This window comes from Molossus molossus, unplaced genomic scaffold (genome assembly GCF_014108415.1).
Source record: "Molossus molossus isolate mMolMol1 unplaced genomic scaffold, mMolMol1.p scaffold_m16_p_20, whole genome shotgun sequence".
NCBI lineage: Eukaryota > Metazoa > Chordata > Mammalia > Chiroptera > Molossidae > Molossus > Molossus molossus.
In genome coordinates this window covers 8,429,366-8,452,441 of record NW_023425356.1, presented here as the reverse complement: position 1 = coordinate 8,452,441, position 23,076 = coordinate 8,429,366, and the positions used below count along the sequence as shown (strand labels likewise).

At 42.3% G+C, this 23,076-nt stretch overlaps 1 protein-coding gene across 4 annotated transcripts in view; it reads left to right on the top strand.

The window, feature by feature from the left end:
• Positions 1–23,076, top strand: part of VAV3 (vav guanine nucleotide exchange factor 3) — a 290,405-nt gene that overhangs the window by 246,986 nt on the left and 20,343 nt on the right. For all 4 annotated transcript variants that reach the window (XM_036273378.1, XM_036273380.1, XM_036273381.1 and 1 more), the window contains exons 21-24: positions 13,575–13,640; positions 17,694–17,728; positions 18,877–18,993; positions 19,561–19,648. In XM_036273378.1, coding sequence (XP_036129271.1) covers positions 13,575–13,640; positions 17,694–17,728; positions 18,877–18,993; positions 19,561–19,648 — 306 coding nt within the window. The remainder of the gene's footprint in view (positions 1–13,574; positions 13,641–17,693; positions 17,729–18,876; positions 18,994–19,560; positions 19,649–23,076) is intronic.

The following is a 23,076-nucleotide window of genomic DNA, read 5'->3' as shown; positions in this document are numbered from 1 at the left end:
TCCAGGCATTAGGCTGCAACTGGTCTGGTTGACCCCAGGCATGAATAATTTGTATATAAACCCAGATAAATTCAATGTGAGCCACAGACTGGATGATAAACCCATTGATAAGATTCCACGGTAGTTATGGCCATTATCCCCAGCTCGCTAGTTCGTGATTGATAATAAACCAACTCACTAAGCATATCTATAAAATATGGTGTTACAATAAATGCAATATTTTGGCTCTGATAATTACCAAGTAAAGGGTACATTTTCAAAGAACTATTATGCAGTCAAAATATACTTGCTACAGCCTTCATACTGAACTCGATGCAGTTGTTTTCTTTGACTCACAGAGCACGTTGAGGTCTTGCAGTGCTCCAGGCTGTCGTGGGAGAGTCAGACTTTGTTTCATGGACTGTACGGGTGGAAGGCACCTGTAGGAAACTGGTCTGAATGTGGTCTTACTCAATGGAATGATCTAGAATGACAGACTCTTTCCTCCTGTGTAAAGGATGCTGCTGATTGGACTCTCTGGGGTCATGTGAGTCCGGTGCATGTACAGTGGACCATGTGCCTCGATTTGCCCATTTCCATGCTCACAGAGGACAAGTGCTTTGCATCCTATGGGGTGTGACTCCTGTACTGGGGATTTTTTCATTGCTTTTGAGAAGATAGTTTTTAAGCACCTCTCTCAGTCCCTGCCTAATGGATTCGTTCTCATTTGAGGTTGCACATAATTACCACCAGAGAAGCAAGTGGAATGCTTTTCTTTCCTGTGCTAGAGTTTAGGAAACTATAGCTCATATTGCTGAGTGTTAGTATCGACTCTGCCATCTGCTAGCAGAGTAACTTTCTTCTTCTGTGGGCCTCGGTTTATCATCTGTGAAATGCATCCAGAAGAAAATAGATAATACATGACCCTTACTGCATATAGAATAAAAGATATAATGTATGACAGTTCTATCACAGTGCTCATTAGGTAGAAGCTCCTCTTTATTAATCCATCCAAATACTAATAAAGTGCCTACTATGTATCTGATTCTGTGTTTCATACTGGAAGGATCACAAACTAGACATCTAACCTTGTGGTTTTAATCATCTAAGGAATGATCACAGCTCATTGGTTTACAATTTAAGTTTTTCATTAAGGGTTTTTGTAAATCACATTGTCACCCATATATCTAGTGTTACACCTGTGGAGAAAAATCCAGATTGGTTGTTGGGACCAATGGTGCAGCGGTTTGGCGCTGGAATTCAGGCATGCCTTTTGTACCAGTCAAGTGCTTTGGCTTATTTGGAAATGTTGAAGAGATGATGCTTTGCAAGCTAAACTGTTTCGTCCTCTGTGTTTTCATGTGAGTCACTTCATGCGTTAGTTTGGAAATTCGGGTTTTGTTGTAGACTGACAAGTTTTCTGCATACTCTGTCCAAAGAATGCAAATCACCCTCCACTATGTATCAGAAACTTTCTTTGAATAGCTATTAGTCTAGTCTGTATTATTATTATAACAACAGTAATTTCTAATGCTATTGAAGTGAGTGGGCTATTTGCATTTTTATTGTAACTTCTTTCAAACAACGAGTTGGCAATTGAGCTGTAAAAATGTTCTCTGTTAAATCTTTGCATTGAAGAGATTTATTTGGCAGCTTTTCCTTTTCTTCTTTGTTCTCTCTTTTCTCTTTCCTTGAAAGTTCTGTGAAATTGTCTTCAAGGAAGTGAATATAGGATAGGAAATTGGCCATTTAGGGTAGTTGCCTGTGTAGAAACATATAGAACAATTCTGATCATGTCCTTGGCTGATGATAAACCTGTTGCTTTTAAGTTGTCCATCAGGGCTCAGTAACTAAGGAGAACATACTTCATATTGAAAGAGATTTTTCATATTAGAGACTATTTTTCAAGAAAAGATACAGAATATACTTACCAGAGAGAAAAAGAGAGCGAGCAAGAGAAAAAGGCAGATGTAACATCATGTTATGTCATACACGGTTTATATATGCTTTCTTTTTAGAATTAAGCCTGCAAAATGGTAGGGATTCTGTGTCTTATATCACAGGGTTTTATTTGTTCCACTGTCATTTATGAATACCCAAATGTTCCACAGGGAGAATTTTGTTAGCTAATTGGAACCAAAAGGCAATTACAAGCAGTGGAACTGTAATCAGTGTGCCAAAAAATATATATTTTTATCCACAATGAAAGTTAAATAACCTAGAAAATAGTTGTGATACTTCACACTTACAGATCAGGCATCTACATGCTCTTTATTCAAAGAAGTGAAAATGTTTTTACACACATTCTGGTAATTCAGAGAAATCTCCATAAAGAGAGTAAACTAGATCTGTGGTTTTAAAGGGCCAGTGTACCATCCGTATATAGGGTGGTATTTTCAGAACTAGCTTCGGGGTCTCTTCCAGACCTCTGGTCTCACTTCTGTCCTGGAGTCAGACCACCCGCCCTTTGTTTGAGGAGAGTTGTTTATAATTGTTAACACCTCTACAGAAAGCACTTCTTCAAAGCAGTTTAGCTCTGTTTTGGTAAAACAATGGGAAATAAAACATTGCTTTATGTAGAAGTCTTTTGCTTTAAAATTTTTTAAGTCTCCGCCTCAAAGGAAAGAATAAAAAGTCAGAAAATAAGTTAAGCTTTTGGAGATTCTCAGGAGGACTCACCTACTCACACTGAGTCCAGTGGCAGAGCCTGTGGGAGGGTTGGCTCTTCACTTGACCACAGGCCACCAGGTGTTAAATCCGCTGTCCCACCTCCTTAGCCCTAGAGACAGGCGCTGTGTCCAGAGTGCAGCAGGTTCGCCCCTGTCTGAGTTACTTTGTAGGGGTGTGTGCTTCCCACATGACTGCTTTCGTTCACGTTCAAACAAACAATCCAGGCCATTGTGTTTGTTTGTTTGTTTGTTTACAGTGTGTGTTTCTCATTTTAACCTGGGAAAAAAATGAAGGGTTCAGTTGGAGGAATCTTTTCCCAAGATAGTTTTCTCCATCCTTCAGTCATGGACATATATTTTACCTCCTGCCTGAAATACCCTTTCTACTGGCATTCTCTTAGCTAAGTCCTTCTTTACCACCAAGGCTGGATTCTGGGGTCACCTTCTCTGAGCCAGAAGGGTTGCTGTCATAACCCCCATCATGCTGTGTCCTGATGGTCTGGTCACCCTCTCGGGCCTGGTCAGAGCACTCCAGAAAGCCAAGACCCGAGGCTCCCGTCGCTGTATCTCTAGTCCAGAGATGAAAATAGGCCTCAGTCCATGGGTTTGGAACCAATAACTGTTCAGAGCTGCTATTTTCATAATATGTTATTTATAAATATTCAAATTCACTATCTATGATCGCTAATTATACTTTATGATGTTATTTAAAACACCATTAAAATATGCGTTCATCTTGTGAGATCTAAATTCATTTTTGTTCTCTCGGGATAGTCTTAAAGCTGTTTAACCTTGTCCTCAAATTCTTCATCAATAAAAATGGGGATTTCACACTTAAATGACTGAAGGGTGGTATAAAAATCATAGGAAGTAAACTTGAAAGAAAATTGAAAAGGAGAAAAAGTAGATGTCTGTGTCATAGTTGACACTTTTGAAAGCTATGCTTCATTTTCCAGAAGTGGGAAAATGATGATCAGTTTGGCTTCAAAATTTTTTAAATTCCGTCTTCCCTTATGTACTGCAGAGTCCCACACATATGGGCTCGTAGAGACCACTCCGCCCTCCCAGTTCCTGTGCCCATTCTTGAAATGCTTTAATCGGGCATTATAATTTGACGGAAGAGCAGCAGTGATCAGTTCTGGAGGAAGTAGCTGATGTAGAAGCAGGCTAAAGTCAGGAGCCCTTGTCTCGGCCTTGGATGACAAGGCCTGGGAGACCTCACAGGCTGCGAAGGAGAAAGGGGGAAGGAAAGAGAAACGGGTTTACAGAAGACAGACTGCCTGGGGGATGATTTGCTTACTGTGGACTCAACTGTGGGAACTGTTGATGTTTTGTGTGGGAGCCTTAAGCTAACACGGGACCTGATCCAGCAACCCTCGGGGGGCCGGGAAGGGAGGGAGAGTGGGGTGCAGTCTTTCCTCCCGGGACCCTTCTCTGCAACCCCAGTCATCAGATCCCTTCAGAGGACTCTGCTGTGCTCTAGATCCAGAGGAGACCTTTTTAGTCCCTTCTGGGCCCCATAACAATATTAGCTGCAATAAAATTTTCTAAAACTCTGTAATTGTTTTCTCCTGATCTAAAATTCGAGTCCGGCAAATAAGAACACAAAAGACACAGCTGTAAAAAGAATCAGATCCCCTTTGTGAAGGAGCCTGACTCCTGCCACGGGGAGGCCTGTGGCGTTGGCGCTATAAACCGAGTCAACATCTCTGGGAATGTGTTCCCATTTTGCATTCCTCCCCAGGCAGTTCCCTGTGCAATCCTGGGCTCGGTGTTTGCTGGAGCAGTGTCAAGGTGTTCCTCAGTTGACCTTGGCTTTCCTTCTGACCTGCCTCCCACCACTTGCCTGTCCCTGTCTCTTGCGTCAAACCTGGGGCGGCTTTGGAATGGTGGTGTGGAGATCAAAAGCCGCGTGGAAAGAGCAGAAGCTTATTTGGTATTAGTATGTCCTGTAATCATGAGACCTTCGTTTTAACAGGTGTTTAACCTGAAAAGACTGAGTTAAATCAGGTCCCTGATTACAGGAAAGGAGAAAGAGGCAGAGAGCGGCTGTACCAGAACAAGGGAGGCCCGGGAGAGATGATTACAGGAGATAATAGACGTTAGGAAAGGCCTGGGCAGTTGCCAACCAGCTTTGATGGAACAGATCGTAACCTGAGCTTGCAGGAATGTCTCCAAGTGTGCAGACTGCATCCTGGGACTTGGCAAGGCTCCCGGCGAAGTGGGTGAGGTCCTAATTGTTTACTCTCAAGATGGACATTTTTGGTTAACAGTTCTTACTGGTACTTTTCCTATGGTTGGTCCAGGGCAGAATGTAGGTTATAATGTACCTAGATGAGGACACTGCCTTCCAAGTCCAACAGTGAAGCATTATTACCTCTTCTTTTCCCAATAGACAGGAGCATTATTAAGGGGAAAGTTCTGAGGCATTATGTCGTGGTCCATTTTCTTCCGTTCTTTTACCACCGCGGGTGCTTAGGGTCTGCCGTCATTGTTAAGGCTGTGAGAGTCACAGAGCCCTCATGGGCCACCGTCTCCGTTTGCATCTGACATGACTATTGATTTGATACCACGGTGATTTCAGTAGGATGTGCACATCCTTTAAGGCTTTGGGCAAAATAATTGATCAAATTATAACATATATTGAATTTTAATTATTCATGGTAATTTGAATTCCTGAAAAATGAATGAATGGATGTAATTCCTAACAAGTCAAATCCTGTGTGTCCTGGAAAATAGAGGACTTCGTACTGTGTTAAAATGAAGGTCATTAAGGACCTGAAATGTCCTTATCTTCTATAAAGAAGTGCAACCAGATTGAATTACTGACACATAATATCCCTCATTAAGAATTTGTGGATCAAATACTTCTTGGTAAGAGTCCTTGACTGTAGGGACTTGGGAAAAGTGCTCTTATAAGCAAAGAACTTTGGTGGTAAAAGAGACCTCAAAAATCCTTGGGTCAAATTCTGTCATTTCACAGATGAGAATATTGAAGCCAAGAATGGTTCAGTGACTTCCCAAAATCAGAAGGCCAGGACTAGAACACCAGGCTCCTGCTCTCTATCCATAGCTGAGGATTACCTCATTGGACGTTTTCCTGTCCCCAAATTCCATAAAAATCTATGAAAATAACCAAAGCAAAAGCTAATCAAGGAAATGACATTATCTGAATGAGCTCCTTGAAGATGGTAGCCATGTTTATTCATTTTTAACCCCCAAGGACCTAGCATAGTGCTTCATCTATTTGGGGAAATCAGTATACTTTTCATTAAAGCACTAATTCTGTTCTTGGTGGAAAAGTAAATTCTTTAACGTCTGATAAGGCTGCATGAGCATTATGTGTGTTGAGCTGTTCCTCAGAATATTTCCTCTGTGATTACTTGATGATTAAAACCACCAAAGACTTTTGTGAAGCCTGGTTTATTTGGGGGTTACATGACTTCTCCCCAAATAGGATTTCTTCCAAGATGTGTTAGAACCTTGTTCTTCTTTCCAGATTTTGCATTGAGTAGCCACCCACAGTTTGGTTACCTCCATGCAGATTGGCTTTTACTTGCTGAGGTTTGTTTTGTTTTTTCTTTCATCAGATATTCTCTTGTTTACTTCACCTGAAAAACACAGTTATAAGATTGTGATTTAGGATTGCATCATGTACAGTATTTTACCCAGTGAGACTTTGGAGACACCCATCACTAGAGAATTCCCTTTCCTGCGGGGGAAGTCCAGGAACCTCACAGAATACATTTTTGGATAAGAAGGAAAATATTCTACAAAGTTTCGCTCTGCTGTTATATTCATCTCACATCTAGTAAGTGTAGAAATACAGCTTATGGCTTTTTAGTGGTTTTTTTCTTAGTGTACATTTCACAACTTTTAATTTTTTTTGAGTTTTTGACACTTACTTCTGCCAAAACTTCAGAGATGTAGTCAACACAAACAATTTTGTGTTCTTTGGGAAAAAACCTCTGAATATAATTGAGGGATTTGTTCTATATTTTGATACAATTATAAACTCTTACAAATTGAAGATAAATTTAATTTCAAAGATTCTAGACCAAGATGCAAGTCTTTTTCCCCCAGTTACTCAGAATTCTAAACTCATGCCAGCCCTTTAGCTACAAATGAGTTATACCAGAACTGTGAACTTAGTACATTCATTTGTAAAACCTCACAAGTGTTATCCTGTTGTTTTTGGACTAAGGAGTGATGGAAGCTCATGCCTTATGGTTCTGTGCTTCTGTGCACACACACGAATATTTTGGAATTCATTGTAATGGCCATCCAGTAGAACCAGATGCAATTGTGGTTGGCAAATTTTGAAGGTGATCACTAGTAGAAAATGCATATCTCACTTATCATAAGAAGCAATTCCAGTGAAGGAATGTGCCTTCTTGCAAGGAAACATCAGGACATTTGAGATAAAGCACGGGACTGTCTGGAACGCAGTATTTCTGGTTTAGGTGGAAGTCATGTGAGAAGCTCTCTTACCTGTGGCCAGCACACTCGCCTAGTGTAAAGGAGATGGTGACCGTCCGCGCAGGGCACAGAACCCGGCATTTCTGTTTGTTTGTTTATTTATTGTTTATCCTCACTGCAAGATATTTTTTCCATTGATTTTTAGAGAGAGTGGAAGAGATGGAGTAATGGGGGGGGGGGAGAGAGAGAGATGTGAGAGACACATTGCCCCCTGCACACACCCTGACCAAGGCTGGGGATCGAACCCACGACCCTTTGGTGTAGGTCGATGCTCCAACCACTGAGCCACACCAGCCAGGACAGGCATTTCTACTTTAATAGCACATGAATGGGCCAACTAAAAAATGAAAATTCGAAAGGGAAAAAATCAATCTAGAGTAATAAAAAAGCAGTATTGTGGGGAAAATAGAAAAGAGGTATTTTTAGTGTTTACCAAGTGCTTTCACACGTTAATTCTTTGATCCCTGTTGCCCTGGTGAGGCATGCGGCAGATCTTGTTGTTATCCTTGTTTACAGTTGAGTCTGTCTGAGGTCGCAGGGCGTTTATAGCAGGGCTGGGACTAGATGAGCATTCTGACGCCGTGTCCTGTATGTATGGCCTTACTCTGCTTTCCAAGTACTAGCACTGATATGTGTGTAGCTGACGACAGTGGCACAGCATGGCTGCCGCCGTGTCATGGATCCCTCTTTATCAAAGGCCAGTTGCAGACAGGGTCTTTGTCCTGGTCATCCCTCCTTTGCCGGTCCTCTGGTTCTGTCGATTGTCCTCACAGAACCTGTCAGAGTAATTCCAGAAATAGTGTTTGTATCAATCTCTATCTATCTATCTATCTATCTATCTATCTATCTAATCTGTCTGTCTATCATCTATGTATCGACCTACCCACCCACGCACTCATCCATCCATCCAGTCTGTGAACTAATTTGTACATTTGCTCCTATTCCCATAACGCCTGGCCACCCTGTATGTCTTGTTCCCCACCCGCTCAGACTGCATTTCTGACAGTTTGAGAGTGACTGGGCAGGGTGACAGCTACTCTGGTCATTACCCGAATGTGATGAATTGCTTAGTAATCTCCACAGCACCATCATGCATACGTTGAAAGTGTTTAGGACGTTGCAACCTGGGAGAATTTCCAATCTTTCATAAATAACCATTAATCTGTCCCTTTTAACATTCAGCTTTCTGCATCTGTTCCGAATTGTTCGGTGCTGCTCCAGGAGTACATTGAAGCTCTGATCCAGGTGGTGTTACAGGGATAAATGAGCCACGGGGAAAAGACGCTGTATTTTTCTTAAAGCAATTCTGTCTCCTTTTTACACAGCTAAGAGCCAAGCAATTTGCGATCGAGATTTTTGTAGGATATTCTGTCCCTTTAAGCCATCCTTGTCTGTGGGTTTTAAAATGCAGTTTTTGCTCTGCCGTCCCAGCATCATGCATTAATATTTTTCTCTGTGCAGGTAGATTGTAAATATCATTTCTACCAGTGTATTTAAAATAGTTTTAATTCACTATGTTTCACTGTGGATTCTCATGGAAGAAAAATGAAAAACAGTTATAACCTAAGGTCACTTAGAAATAGTTGAGTGTCTGAGTATGCATTTATATTGATCAGGTTCAGGAATTTCAGGGAAAGTTGTCAATAATTATAGTTTGATACACTTTTCCATAGAAAGCAATTTGCTTTTCAGGGAAAAAAATGGCATTATTTTATGAATTATAATTTAATATTATTTTGCTTCATGTCTGCTCTGGTGTATTTAATTAAAATTATGAAGTTGCATCTTTTCAACCCAGTGTCAGCTCGTAATCCAGTTTCTCAGGTTCTTTCCAAAGAAAATATTTTCACAAGAATGACCCAAACTGTACTGTTCAATTTTACAAAAGTCCCATCTCACGTGGCGAGAACACCTTGCGGAGCAGGTGCCCGTGGAGATGGCGCTGTGTGTCAGCGGGGGACATGCCAGGGGAAGAGAAACGTTTCCCACTGGCCTTGACGTTGCTCAGGGGCTCGCCAGAACCAATGCCAGGCCGGGGGTAACTAAAGGGAGGCTCCCTTCTCTGGCATCAGGAGTAGGCATAAAAGGAAAGACCCATGGATTACCTGACCCAGGATAAAATGCCCACACAGGAGCGCAAAGAAGGAAATTCAGCTACAGGTCTCTCATCAAGGTGAGGGAAATTTCATAGGGAGATCAAAACATAAATGCACAAAATCACTGGCTTTGAAATGGTTTATTTCACAGCTAGCATCTGTAGTGCTGTCCAGGCAGAGGGGCGGTTAATGGAGGCTCCCCCCACTGGTATTAATGAATCACCAATGTGCATCCCAGACACGTCGCTGGGAGCTGAAGACAGTCCTCCCTGCTCCCCGTGCTGTGGGGTGGCTGTTCCCTTAGCAAAGAGAAAAACCACTGAGCGCAACACATTATCTCGGGGCCTGCAACCGACCTCTCCCAGGAGTTCAGGAGGAAATGTAACTTTATTCATCTGTTAAATTGTCTCTCACCTCTCTGTCATCGAAGGGATGTCTGTGACGATTAAGGAAATGTAACCTGCACTGCTAGGGTATTTCATTAAGGAGAAAACAATTTAAAATGACCTTGGGAGTTGGCTTAGTGAAAATGTCCCCCTCCTGAGAGCCCTTCCACAGTGTTCTTGAAGTGCAGTGATAAAGAACAAAATGGTGTTTTACACAGTTGCCGTGTGTCCTGGTTTACCCCTAACCGTCTGCATTTACTTTGCATCCTGGCATGGTTATTAATCACCACCCCCTTACTCTCAAAAGATCTGGTTTGAGTAGAAAGTTATATGGTCCCCCTAGTTTGGGGGCATTTATTATTTATTATACAGCCAAGGTGACCTCTCCCCCTGCTGGCCAGGACAGTTGTTCCCATCCATGCCTTCAGGTGGAACTCTGGGTTCTACAGTGAAGAAGACAATCTTCAGAAACGAAAACATTGTTGATGTGTCTCCTACTCTTCCGTCCTGACCTCCTCTCCTCCTTTCTCCCTGTTTCGGGCATTGCATTCTCCAGCACACACGTCACAGAAATGTCAGGAATGGGCCCAGCAGAGTCACTGGAGGAATATTTTCATAGAAGCAGGCAGCCGAATGCCTCTCACTGTCTGTCTGTGCACAAAGTGTGGTGATTTTCATTCTTTCCGATAGAAGAGAAGTTTAGGTCATTCTGCTCATTGACTGCGGACCAGAGACTGAGAAATGCCTCACATTATAAACATTTACTAAGAACTTGCTGTGTGTCAGGCCTTCCGTTATTTAAATAAAACGACTCACAGAACTCCTGTCTAGTAATTACTGTGAAGTAGGAATTCCACGTGGCCCTTGTCCTCCTGAGAGTGTGTGCAGGGCGCGGGGACACGGTCTGTAGCGAGCTGACAGGAGGTGGTGCGTGACCGTGTGGGCGGAGGAGTGGACAGCGGCAGAGGGTCTTGGTCCCGAGAGAGTGGCTGCCATGACGTTGGCCCACTGGCACTGTCCCCAAGTACCACTGCTTCTCCCCAGCTCCGCATTCCACAGACTGAGACCCTTTCTTCTCTGTCTGATGAAGATTGGGAACTGATAGTCCGTCCATCATTCTTACAACCATTTATCAATGTGTTGGTACCTTCAAAGAGTTTTGAAGAGGTGGGGTGGTCTGCTAGGCCTGCCCCTGCGGAACAGACTGCCTCCCTGTACCCTGCTCTCAGAGGTCTTCTTTTCCTTCTGAAAACAGCCAGCCCCTCCTCTCTCCCGAGCTCCCATCAGGACTTGTTCCCACCCACACCTCACATTCCCTACTCAGGCGGCATGGCGGTGCGCTTGTATGTGGAGGTCTGGCTAGTCGTATCACCCCAAATGCTTTTATTCACTTGTATCTCGGTGTCATGCTTGAGACAAAGCACCATAAAGGACGCAGCAAATACGTTTGAATGAAGGAAGCACTCCATTCTAACCCTGTAGTCACTGCTGTCTTCATCCTCAGTCTCCGATTTTTCTCCCTCCCCTGGTTCCTTCCCACCTCTCGCTGCACCAATGCCTGCACACGCTGTTTCTCATCTCTTCCCTCTACGTTTTCTCCTGCGGCAGTCTCACGCCTGTGATCGTCAATTTTCCCTCTGCGATGCCATCTGAATCCGTGTGATGTTTTTGGATGATCAGTAACCCCCTCCATCCTTGCTTCCCGCCAGTCTTTACCTCCCGAGGTCCTCTCCTCCCGCGTCTAAGGCACAGGCGAGGCCCACACTGCAGCTGGCGCCGGTCCCTCGCACCTCCCCTCCAGGCCCTCCCTTTTCCCACGACGCCAGGTCTCTAAGGCGTTCTCACCTGCAGAGTCCTGCCCACCCGCCGGCACGCACCAGCTCAGTTCTGAGTGCACAGCCCTCGATGGAAGCCCCTCACCAGTGACGCATTCCGGTATCACAGCCATGCCGCTTTCTTGGTGCCGTTTCGCTTTATTGCCCACTGTCCTTCATGAGTCTTTGTTTTTTTTTTAATCCTCACCCAAGGACCTGCTTAGAAAGAGGAAGGGAGAGGGAGAGAGAGACAGAGAAACATCAATGTGAGAGAGAAACGTTGATCTGCTGCCTTCTGTACATGCCCTGACCAGGGATCAACCCGAAACCCAGGCATGTGCCCTGACCTGGAATCAAACCAGCAACCTTTCCTGCATGAGACGATGCCCAACCAACTGGGCTCCTCCCGCCGGGCCTGTATGAGTCCTTTGCTTGTAGAGAGAAGCAGTGCAGAGCTGTGAAGTTAGGACATCTGAATTTGAATCCGGATCTGTCACTTGCTAAGTCTGTGATCATGGGCAAGTCGTTTTCCTATGAATGAGATAGTTGTTAGACGTATAAAGTGGGCATAGTAGACCTACCACAGGGGTCACTGTAAGGACTAAACACGACTCTCAGAGCAGTGTCGAGCATGCAGTCAGGGTTCAGCAAGTACTGGCCATTATTAGGCTCCATTTGAAGGGAACTATTGGCATCTCCTGTGCACACCTTATACTTTCCTACCCCTGTGACTTCTCATGCTAAATTTTATTTTCAGAATGTTCTCCATTTCCCATCTCTGTTTGTTAAAATCCTACACGTGTTACATTCCTGTGCTTCACGTAACAATCCATGTAGGTTTCTGGCAAACCTCCTCGATGCTCAGCATCTCCTGAACTCCCGTGGCCTCCCCTGTTCCTCTCAAACAGCTTGTATTTCTACCTTGTATGATAATTATGTGTATACATATCTTTGCTCTGAAAATATAAGGGAAACAGGAACTGTTTTGATGAACTTTTTGCATTTTCCTCAGTGTCTAAGCAAATTAATATTAGATATTATATTTGTTGATTAAATGAAAGACTATTTCACTTGCCCACTTACCTTTGTCCGGAGACTCAAGTGCAGTGCAGTTGTAGAACCTTGCCAAAATTAGTGTCGTCTCTGCTTAGCCATTTCACTGATCTCCCCCTCTGCCTTACTGGGCCCTCCTCTCCCCTGGTTCTCCCCATCCTCTTCCTCCTCATCATTTCTTTAATTCTGAATTCCCCCTCTTTCAAATTTCCTTCACGCACTTACAGAAAAACTCTATGGGCACAAAGGGATACTGCTTCTAGAAAGAGATGTTTTCTGATCATTTTGTCTTATTTTTCTTTGTCAAAAATAATAGGGCACATAGCATCTCAGAGACTCAGCTGGGTCCCTGAGAAACAAGCAATTATTCAATAGCAAATGAAAATAAGCCCAGTTTCCTGTGAGAGAATCTCACAAGAACTTGTTGATTGCATGTTCTGATGGTTGCAGTATGTTTTGAGTAGAGCTTGTCTTTTTGGAGAAGGAAAACAATTTTAGGGTTATTTGCATGAGAATTTTTAAAAAAGCAATTTGACGCCGGGTGTTCAAGAATAAATTCTTAAGTATTTTGTGTTTATTTTGTGCTTCCTTTTTCCTTATTCTGCTAATGTTCCTTTTTCTTAAATCTGAAAATCATCGAAAACATCACATTACGCTAAGTCTTCCTTTTCTGCATGTCTTGGTCTGTCTCGTGTCTTGGAGGGATGTTCTCATGAGTTCTGCAGTAACCATGCCAATCGAATTCCTAATTCATGATGGGGACCACACAACACCAATATGATCTACTTGTATTAATGAATATAAAATTGAAAAATAGAGTATTGTTTATTGTCTCTGTGTAGGACTGAAGGATATAAAGTTAACAAAATTGAATGGTAGATTAGAAAGTCAAACTTGAATTCTTATTTTATAATCCTGAAACCACATGTGAAGTTTGACAATGTTAAAACCTCTGCTTCCTGCTTCCCCTCCTGAGCCATGGGGGGGACTGTGTCAGTCATTCTGAGGGCACTGAGCAACAACACTGCGTACACAGTACTATGGGGTTGTCATCTGTAGTAGGTTTATTCTTATATTGGCATTTTTCTTCTAATTTAGGGTAGAAATTTAGCATCTGGAGAGGTTGGATTTTTTCCAAGTGATGCTGTCAAGCCTTGCCCATGTGTAAGTATGAGTATTTTATTTTTTCTATTTTGTTTTTGATGTTGTAATTAATTGTGCAAGAATGTACAATCGATACTGGTCTGGTTGCTCATTAATTTTATTAATTTTTCTGGGGTGATCATATTACTTTGTGTTTGAATGTTATGGCCAATGTTATTAAAATTCTCCAGTCATTATGATTTGATTGTCAAAAAATATTTTTAAAAGTTAGGGGAATATAAGCAAGAAGAAAATTTGACTTAGTAGAATTTACAAAATTAAATTGTCTACAAGGTTTTAGAAGGAATAACCAAAGTTACAGATTAGATGCACTGTACAAATTTCTCTTTCCCCGCTGAGGGGAGATGGTAGGGTCTGGTCTATTCCCAGTCACGTGGGCTCACAGGAAGATTGCACTTGAACTGGTGTGTCTGCAAGCATGCAGAGGCCTGCGCATCGCAGCTTCTTCAGCCAAGTCTCTACATACATTTTGCTTGCTTGATACTGTTTATTTAAAGTTATAATGACATTTTATGACAACCGCAAACATATTAGATAGATACAGGAGAGTGAATGAGTTGTTCAAATATTATTATGGATAATATTTGGACAATATATGGATAATAGTGCTTTATGAGATCTATAAATTTTGTTTGGGGTTGGCATTATTTTATCATCATAGCTTGATGTTTAGGGTGAATTTTTCTATGAAACTTTTAAAGTCCTTGACTCTATATAAACACAGTGTTTTTACTAATATAATGGAGTTGATGGTTTGGAAAAACTGAACCAGCCTTAATCTGTCTCGCTTGCTCTGTTTCAGTCCTTCTTGGATTTCTCAACTGGAACATGTTTTTACTGTTGTACACATGAATGTCTGCCATCCTTGATTTCAGAATGTAGTTTGTAGAACCGTTTGCTCCACTCACCCAAGCTTAATTAATTTCGAAAGCAAGGGGAATCAAAAAGCATGTGCTGTTCTGTTGACTCTGTGATCTAACGTCACACATTTTTTCTTTTTTTTTTTTTTTTTTTAAATTTTTTTTTATCCTCACCCGAGGACATTTTTCCATTTTTTGTTCAGGTAGAGTGGGAGGGAGAGAGAGGAACAGAGAGAGAGAGAGAAACATCGATGTGAAAGGAACACATGGAGTGGCTGCCACCCGCACAGCCGACCAGGGCCGGGGACAAACTGCAACTGAGGTACGCGCCCTTAGCGGGAACCGAACCCCGGTCTCTCAGGACCGCAGGCTGACGCTCTAACCGCTGAGCCAAACCGGCCAGGGCACGTCACACATTTTTAATCTTTTGCTGTGATCTTGGTGAGATAAGTAAAAAGGATTGTTTAGCTAGTTTTCTGCCATTTGTGTGAGCAAGGTACAGGCTTTCTGTGCGCAGAGCAGTGCCATTAGATGTTTGGAAGCCTCGAGTCATCGGAGCAAGAATAATACTCATTTCATTTACCAAGTACTGCGTTTCTCTGCAGTCTCTTAAATATGGCATAAAGGAGCATTTGATGTTTTACTTTAGGAATGGTCTGGCACGTAGTAGGTGTCTCATTAATTTTTGTATGAGTGAACAAAGGGATGAAAAAGCAAACTGAAGTCCCTAGCTGAATGTAAGCCATTAGCAATGGTAGACACTAATGCCATTAGCTTATAGGGTCCGACTACATGGTATTTGGCGGCCCAGATAGTTACTAGGACCTGTCAGAATGTCAAGCTGACAGGCGTGGTACAGGACTGCACACCCTGGGGACCCCAACAGCTGTTATTGTCTTTATAACTTAAAGTTAATAAATATCCATTAAAATTTTACTGCTCACTGAATGAAATTATAGATTTGTTGATTGCAGGATAAGTGAAGGGAAGGTAGGCGGAAGGAGCAGAATGGAGGGAGGAGAGGCTGAGGGATTTGGAAGACAGTATTTCTTGGGGCCCCAGAGGCAAATCATTTGTCAGCGTCCATGAGGAACACTGAGCATCTCCCTCTTGTGTCTGGGTTGGGAAGAAAATACAAAGCAGTTTCCTGTAAGAATTCTTAACCTTAGATCCAGAAACAACCCAGGTCTGAGGCTGGAGTTCATGCCCGTTCTGAGACCTAAGCAATTCTAAGCTAAGTGAATTTCACTTCTAACTGTGCCATCTAACTTTTGTAGGTGTGCTTCAGGAAGAGCATGTATCTGACATGGTTTATTTTACATGCAGGGATCCCAGTGAAATCGTTTTTGAAACGATCCGTCCATAGCGGAAGTTTCACTATGTAAACTGCCTATTGATGAAGGCAGTAGGCAAAAATGGTCAAAAATGAAAATATGCTCAAAGATGGGAGAGTATCCAGAAGAAAATGATCTGTAGTCTTATGTATGAAATACTGTCCAGACAGGACCCGAAGTTTACATAAAAGAATGGGGGCGGGGATTGAGGACTAGTGTACATTTAAAGACCTCAGAGGGTGAGGGAAGCGGGAAATGTTTTCCCATCAAATTTCTGAGGCTGTGTGTTTCTTACCATCAGAAGGGAAACTATTGAGGATTGATTTCTACTTACGAAAACAAAGTGGCAAAAGAAAATGTTTGCAGGATTTGAAGGGGTATATTTTACTTCCAATATTATTTTTGATGTATCAGTTTACAGGTAGTGAAATTAGAAATGAAATTCATTGGGTCAAAATATTAAAATGTTGATAACTTTGGAGATATTCTGAAGAGAAAGAAAATTTTTTGATATAGAACTCTTTTTAAAAAAGTTTATCTTTATTGTTGCAAGTATTACAGATGTCCCTCTTCTCCCCCCCTTGACCCCTTCTCCCCCTCTTCCACCCCTCCCTCACCGTCACAGCACTGCTGTGTCCACGGGTTATGCACACATGCATGTAAGCTCTTTGGTTAGTCTCTTCCCACCCTCCTTCCCTCTGAGATTCTTAATCTAAAAGGACAAAAGAATAAAACAGCCTATTCTGAAAACAGACATATTCACATTGGCCAAACCTCTGAAATATGATAGTTTTCACTGTTAAAAATGATGGTAACTATTATATATATATATATATATATATATATATATATTTTTTTTTTTTTTTTCCCTTCCATTCTCACCCAAGAATATTTTTCCACTGAGAGAGAGAAAGACATGGATTGGTTGCCCCCTGTACAACTCTTGCAGGGGCCAGGTATTGAACCTTCAACCAAGGTGTGTGCCCTTGACAGGAATGAAACCCTAGACCCTTTGGTCTACGGGCTGACGCTGTGACTGCTGAGCCAGACTGGCCAGGGCAGGAACAGTATTTATAATCACCAGATGTAAAATGGCCCAGGGATACCATGGTGCATAGATACCAAAGACTCACATGATTCATGAAAAATCTCTGAACACAAGACAACCTGTACTCCCAGGCTTTTCTTAAGAGTTTTTCAACGTTGTCTGGGTGTAAGAGTAAGTGTTATTTGCTATTTTAGGAATATTGGTAAACCTTTGTTGGCTTGGTTGATTTTCTGGTTTCCATAAGCAACCAGAAGAAGTTTCTTTTGTTTTTTTGTTTTCTTTATTAGCATAGAAAAATGTAATATTTTTCTTGTTTGCAAGCTTTATAGGAGAAGAGGGGAAAATGAATCTTTCCCATGACTTTTTTGTGAATAAAAGGTTTCTAGGTGTTGGAATTTGTGTTTCAAACTCAGAGGTTCTATTCAGTGTATATTGTTTGGCCTGTTTTCCCAGTGTCTTGGGGAAGAGGGTGCTGTGTGCTTTTCCTAACATTTCCTTCTGATTTTCCCTGAGAGGGGAAAACTGCCTTGATAATAAATACCAAAAGTTTCCAATTCATACTTCTCCTGTTATCTCTCCCTGGTGGTACCGTGGCAGTAAAATGAATGAAAGGGTGGATTAAAGTGAGATGAATTATCTCCTACTTATCTGACATAGACTGTGATTCACTCTGTATAAAATTGCCAATGGATAGATCCAGGGCTGTGCTGCTTAGGGTTATATGGCTGAGTCAGCTGAACTGAATTAGTGATTGATTTCTAAAAGCTTCCCTTAAGTAAACTTAATCTGCTCTGGCCTTTTTATATCCTAGGTGCCCAAACCAGTAGATTATTCTTGCCAACCTTGGTAAGTATTAAAAGTGTTTATGTAGCTAAGTTGAAATGCCACACTCGTAGTTCAAGGATGCCATAAATGTGGGGGTGCTAGACCACATTCCATTTCCATTTGTCCTGGACAGAGGTGTGTTCAGATGTGACAAACTCAGTAATGACTCTGTGCATTGCTGACCTTTCCATATGTTTATCAGAGTGGTGTGTGTGTGCGCGCATATACACGTACCCAACTAAACACAGTCTGTAACAGCCTCAGAAAAGAATAGGTCATAGGCAAATATGTATCTTTTCTTTTAGAAAAGTAGATTTTTTGAAGCAGAGGAAAAATTAAGTATGATTTTATTGTCTGAAACTAAAAATTAGTCCAGGGAAGATAGTAGATAATAGATAAAGAGAATAGTAGATAGTAGATAAAAATACAATTTATAACATGTCATATGAGAGGAGCAAGATGTATTCATTCACATCTGAAGTTTTGGGTCTGTAGGGAGCTCACTTACCACTTGGGGACTAGTATTACCATCAAGAGAAACAAGGAAGCACAGTGGATAGTGATTATTACTTTCTGGACATGATGCGTTCAAATGGGAAAAGATCCATGTAGAATCCAGAATAGTCGTGACCATCTTATGATAACAACCAATATATACTGAGTACTTACCAGTGCTTAGTATTTTACACATTTTATTTAATTTTGATTTTCTAACGTCTCAAGACGGAAGGTTGTTCTTATTCTTTCTACAGATGAAGAAAGAAAGGTTAAGGCTCTTTCACTGTGTACACAGGAGAGACGAGGCTTGGGGACCGTGTGTGTATTTGTGTACATGTGTGCACGTGTCGGAGGCAGGGCAGTCCTTCCAGGAACTGCCTGCAGCTCTCTTGCTAACCCAGTACCTGTTGGCTCCTCTTGCCTCGTTTACTTATTCAATAAGTATTTTCTGGGTGTTTGCTGTGCGTTAAGCATTGTTACTCTCGTTAGCTTTGTGTTTGGCAGAAGTGAAGGACATCTCTCTGCATTCCTTTTCTGAAGCAATGGAATTCGTTGACAGAAGTCAAAAGAGCTCCGATCTGCCACTAAATTAAAATCCTGACACATACTTACTTTTAGCTTCTGTTCTCTTCCAGGTATTTACACACGTGTTCTGTCATTGTTTCTTACAGGTACGCTGGGGCTATGGAAAGACTGCAGGCAGAGACTGAGCTTATTAATAGGGTAAATAGTACTTACCTGGTGAGGCAGAGGACCAAAGAGTCGGGAGAATATGCGATTAGTATTAAGTAAGTAGGACAAATACTTTTACAGAAATAGATTTCCTTTTTCCATAACTGCACAGGCCATCTGACACGTGTAACACTATTGTGGAAAACCAAGGTTCTAATTAAAGTAGAAATAATGCTTCTATTGAGACAGTTCACTAATACTTGAAAATATGTTAGAAAAACAGTATAAAGTGTTATAGGCTACTAATCGGCACATTAGATCTCTTTCATAACATTGAATTTTGGTGACTTGATGTGTGTATGTTTTAAGTAAATTCTAAGAGTATAAATTACTAGATTTAGTTTTATTTGTTTTTTCTATATACCCCAATGGAACTTTCTAAACAAATTGAGCATAATGATTGGTCAAATCTAATCCTCCTTCTCACTTCAAATATTGCTTGTATCTTCAGCCAATCCAGTAAATACATTTTGTTAATTAGCTGTCACCACTGTATTGGCATAGGTATATATTTTGTCTTCTGAATTAATTCCTATAACGTTATTGGGGCATGCCCTCTGGTCATTATTGATTTCTTCTGATTAAAAACACATTTATATTCATAAGTTATTCATTGCCCACAGGTACAATAATGAAGCAAAGCACATCAAGATTGTAACAAGAGATGGCTTATTCCACATTGCAGAAAATAGAAAATTTAAAAGTTTAATGGTAAGCATTGATTAGTTCTTTTCAGTCTGTGGTCCTTATTTTCCTCTTATTGGAAAGGTCAGTTTCACCCTATAGATTCGTGGAAATGCCGCTCACTGGAAAGTTGTTTGAGAGAATCATACTATCATTTTGCAGCAGATTCTAAATCCCAAATGTGTTATTAATATTAAGAATCCCAATTGTGTTATTGCTTTAGTCATGGTTTTTATTGTAGACTAAATTTGCAAGTTTTAGATAATATTTCAGAGTCTACACTATTTATGACGCAGAGTAATAGGCAATTAAAATGCAGTCGACTCTCAGTTACTGTGTGCGTTTTGCTTTGTGTTTGATGAAACTCAGCAGAGGTCCAGTATGCACATGTCCTCTTCCTTCCTCTCCTCCTCTTGCAGGTAAAGGGAGGGTTTTAAATCATAACATAAAAAGTTGTCATTGTAATTGATAAAACTCTTCTCACATTCAGGTTCATGTCATACAAAATGCAATATAATGTCCCATAGAAAATCTTTTTGTATTTTCTGCTATTTTATTTTTTCTTTATTGATATGAGAGGGGGAGAGAGATAGCAACATCAATGAGAGAGAACATCGATTGGCCACCTCCTGCATGCCCCTCAATGGGGATCAGGCCCACAGCTGGGCATGTGCCCTGACCAGGAATCGAACCAGGGACCTCTTGGTGCATGGGTCGATGCTCAACCACAGAGCCACAGCGGCCGAGCTATTTTCTGCTATTTTAAATCATCTGCATTCTCCTTCATTACCTTACACAATTAAACATTAACAGGGGAACATTTTTTTCACACCACAATCTCATAGAAACTTTATATTTAAATTGAAATAGTATATTATTACCAAGTTACTTTACATGAAAAAAATTATTTTATTAATTTATAGAATTTAAATAATTACAGCCTCATACTTTTATATGTGCATAAGAATATTATGTATATGTCATATAAACAATTCATATATCTCATTATACTGTATATGCATTGCTGATAGTAAAAAAGTTCATATTTCCTTAAGCGTGGTCTCAGGTCTGTTTCTCAGGTTTGGGAGAGTTTCTTGAGATAATGAAGAATTTGGATACAGCACATGAGATACATCGTTAGTGCTCTGCTGAGCACTTTGAGTAACATCAGGAAGGACCACTTATTGATTGAACCATCAATCAAGTGATGCATACTGCAGCCTTCCGGAAAACATCTCAAACACTTGGCAGATGTTAACATCAGAGTTAAGACGCAGAGGAAGAGCCTTACAAAACAGCCAGCTAGAAAGCCTCGTCTGAAAAACCTACAGCTACTTCAAGGCGGGAATCGATGTTTTCAAGAAAGTGAAGCATCCCGAATTGAAAGAAAAGTAAGAAAACCTCTCTGGACACACATACTGTATTCCTCACTTGAAAGCAAAGGCTGCGCAGCAAGATCACGTCCTAGACGGTGGAGATTCTGCCAAATTGGTGACCAAGATCCAGGCATCCTACCTGCAGGCAGTAACTTACGTTCTGCTGGAACAAGGCTGCGCACAGGGAGAGCTGGACCCGAGGAGCTTCCTCCCAGCATGAAGCCCTGGGTGGGGGGTGGCAAGGGGATGCACAGATACTGAGTGACGGCCCCAGCCGAGCCACGATCAAAGCATGCATGCGGGGTGGGGGGTGTCTTCATCGCCACAAGACACGCCAGCTTGAGTTTGCACCTGCAGGACTTCTGTGCATGGTAATGAGGCTGCTCCATGGTATTGCAGTTAATATGAGGCTTCAAAAAACTGCTACAGGGCCAAAGATGAATTCCTGCCTTGCAGGCTTGGAAAGTAACGAGAAAACTCCCATCAGAGGAGACAGGCAAACAGATGAAAGGAATAGTCACTGGACAGGGCCACACCATCCAGCTTTGTGTCATGGGTTCAGCTCAAGAGTGTCCTTCAGCAGCTCAGGTTCGACGTGAAAAGCCGGTAATACCCAGTGACTGGATTAGTGAACACAGGTCCATGGCTGCCGCCTGCATAAAAAGCAACAGAAACTCAGAACTGAAGTAATTTGTACTGGAGAGCAGCAAGTGTTTCTGTAGTGATGTTCTGGGAAGGGATTAAAAGTACTTGTCACAGAGCTAAAATGAGCTACCCTTATGTGATGGGTGTAAAGTACCAGAAGTGCCCCTGGTACACACACACACACACACACACACACACCCCGCTTTTCTCTCCATAGCCCGGCATCTTCTGCAAGGAAGCACACCGCACGGGGCCACCGGAGGGCATTAAGAACAAATAGCAAAACTGTGATGACACTGGAAAACATGAGCAAAGGATGTACACTCGGACCATGTCGTTTCGGTCAATGACAGACCTGCACCTGTGACGGTGGTCCCGTAACATTGAACTGGAGCCGAACGGTCCCTGTCACCTGGTGACGTCGCAGCTATCCTGCCACAGGCACACGCGGCTCGGAGCGGGGGCGGGCAGCCCTGCTGCCTGCCTGCGCTCGAAAGCACCGCCACCGCCACCGCCACCGCCACCGCCACCGCCACCGCCGGTCGCGATGACGAGCAGCCGCGCCCCTAGCGCTTGCATCCGCTGTACCCTTACTATTTTAGGGTGCACTCTTTCTACCTATAAAAGAAGCTGGCTGTGAAAGTGTGCTGGGTAATGCCAGCAGCAGCCTGTGCATCGAGTCTCTCTTTATTTTAATTGTTTCTATTGGTTTTCTTTTTTAGAGGGAGAGGGAGAGAGAGAGAGAAACATTGATCGGCTGCCTCCTGCACACCCCCCACCGGGAACCAAGCCCACAACCCGGGCATGTGCCCTGACCAGGAATCGAACCGGGACCTCTCAGTCCTTGGGATGACGCTCAATCCACTGGGCCACACGGGCCGAGCTACCTCGAGTTTCTTGATGGCTTTATCTTCTCCTGCGCTTGATTTAATCTCCTGTCGATCTGCTCACTGTGGCCCCAAAAGATGAGCAGGATGAAATCGCCTGAGGATGCACATCTGAGAACACCTCTGTCATCACGCGACTCGTGACTAATTGTAAAAGGAATGGACGATAAGGAACTGATAAGTCTTAGGAAAAATACTGTAGAAAACGATGATGAGGTAGCTGAACTAGTCTGGAGCTGCAACTGCTGTGTTTCTGTCTGTTGAACACATTTACCTCGAGTCCTTATTATGTGAAATCACTGTTTCTGCAGAATTCACAAAGGATGCCACGGTTTTCTAAAAGTGCTTTCAAATGAGTCCATCCAGCTCCACCAAGAGCTGCCCACCAGTGCTGTCCTGTGAGCTACACCAGGAAACGCTACACAGGCCCCTTCGGAAGGAGGTGGAGGGTCCTAGGCGCCACCCCTCTGGCAAGGCAGGGGCCTCCCTAAACCAGGATCACAGGGCTGACCTTTGTCGTGTTGGTGTGAACAGGAGGGTCTGTGGC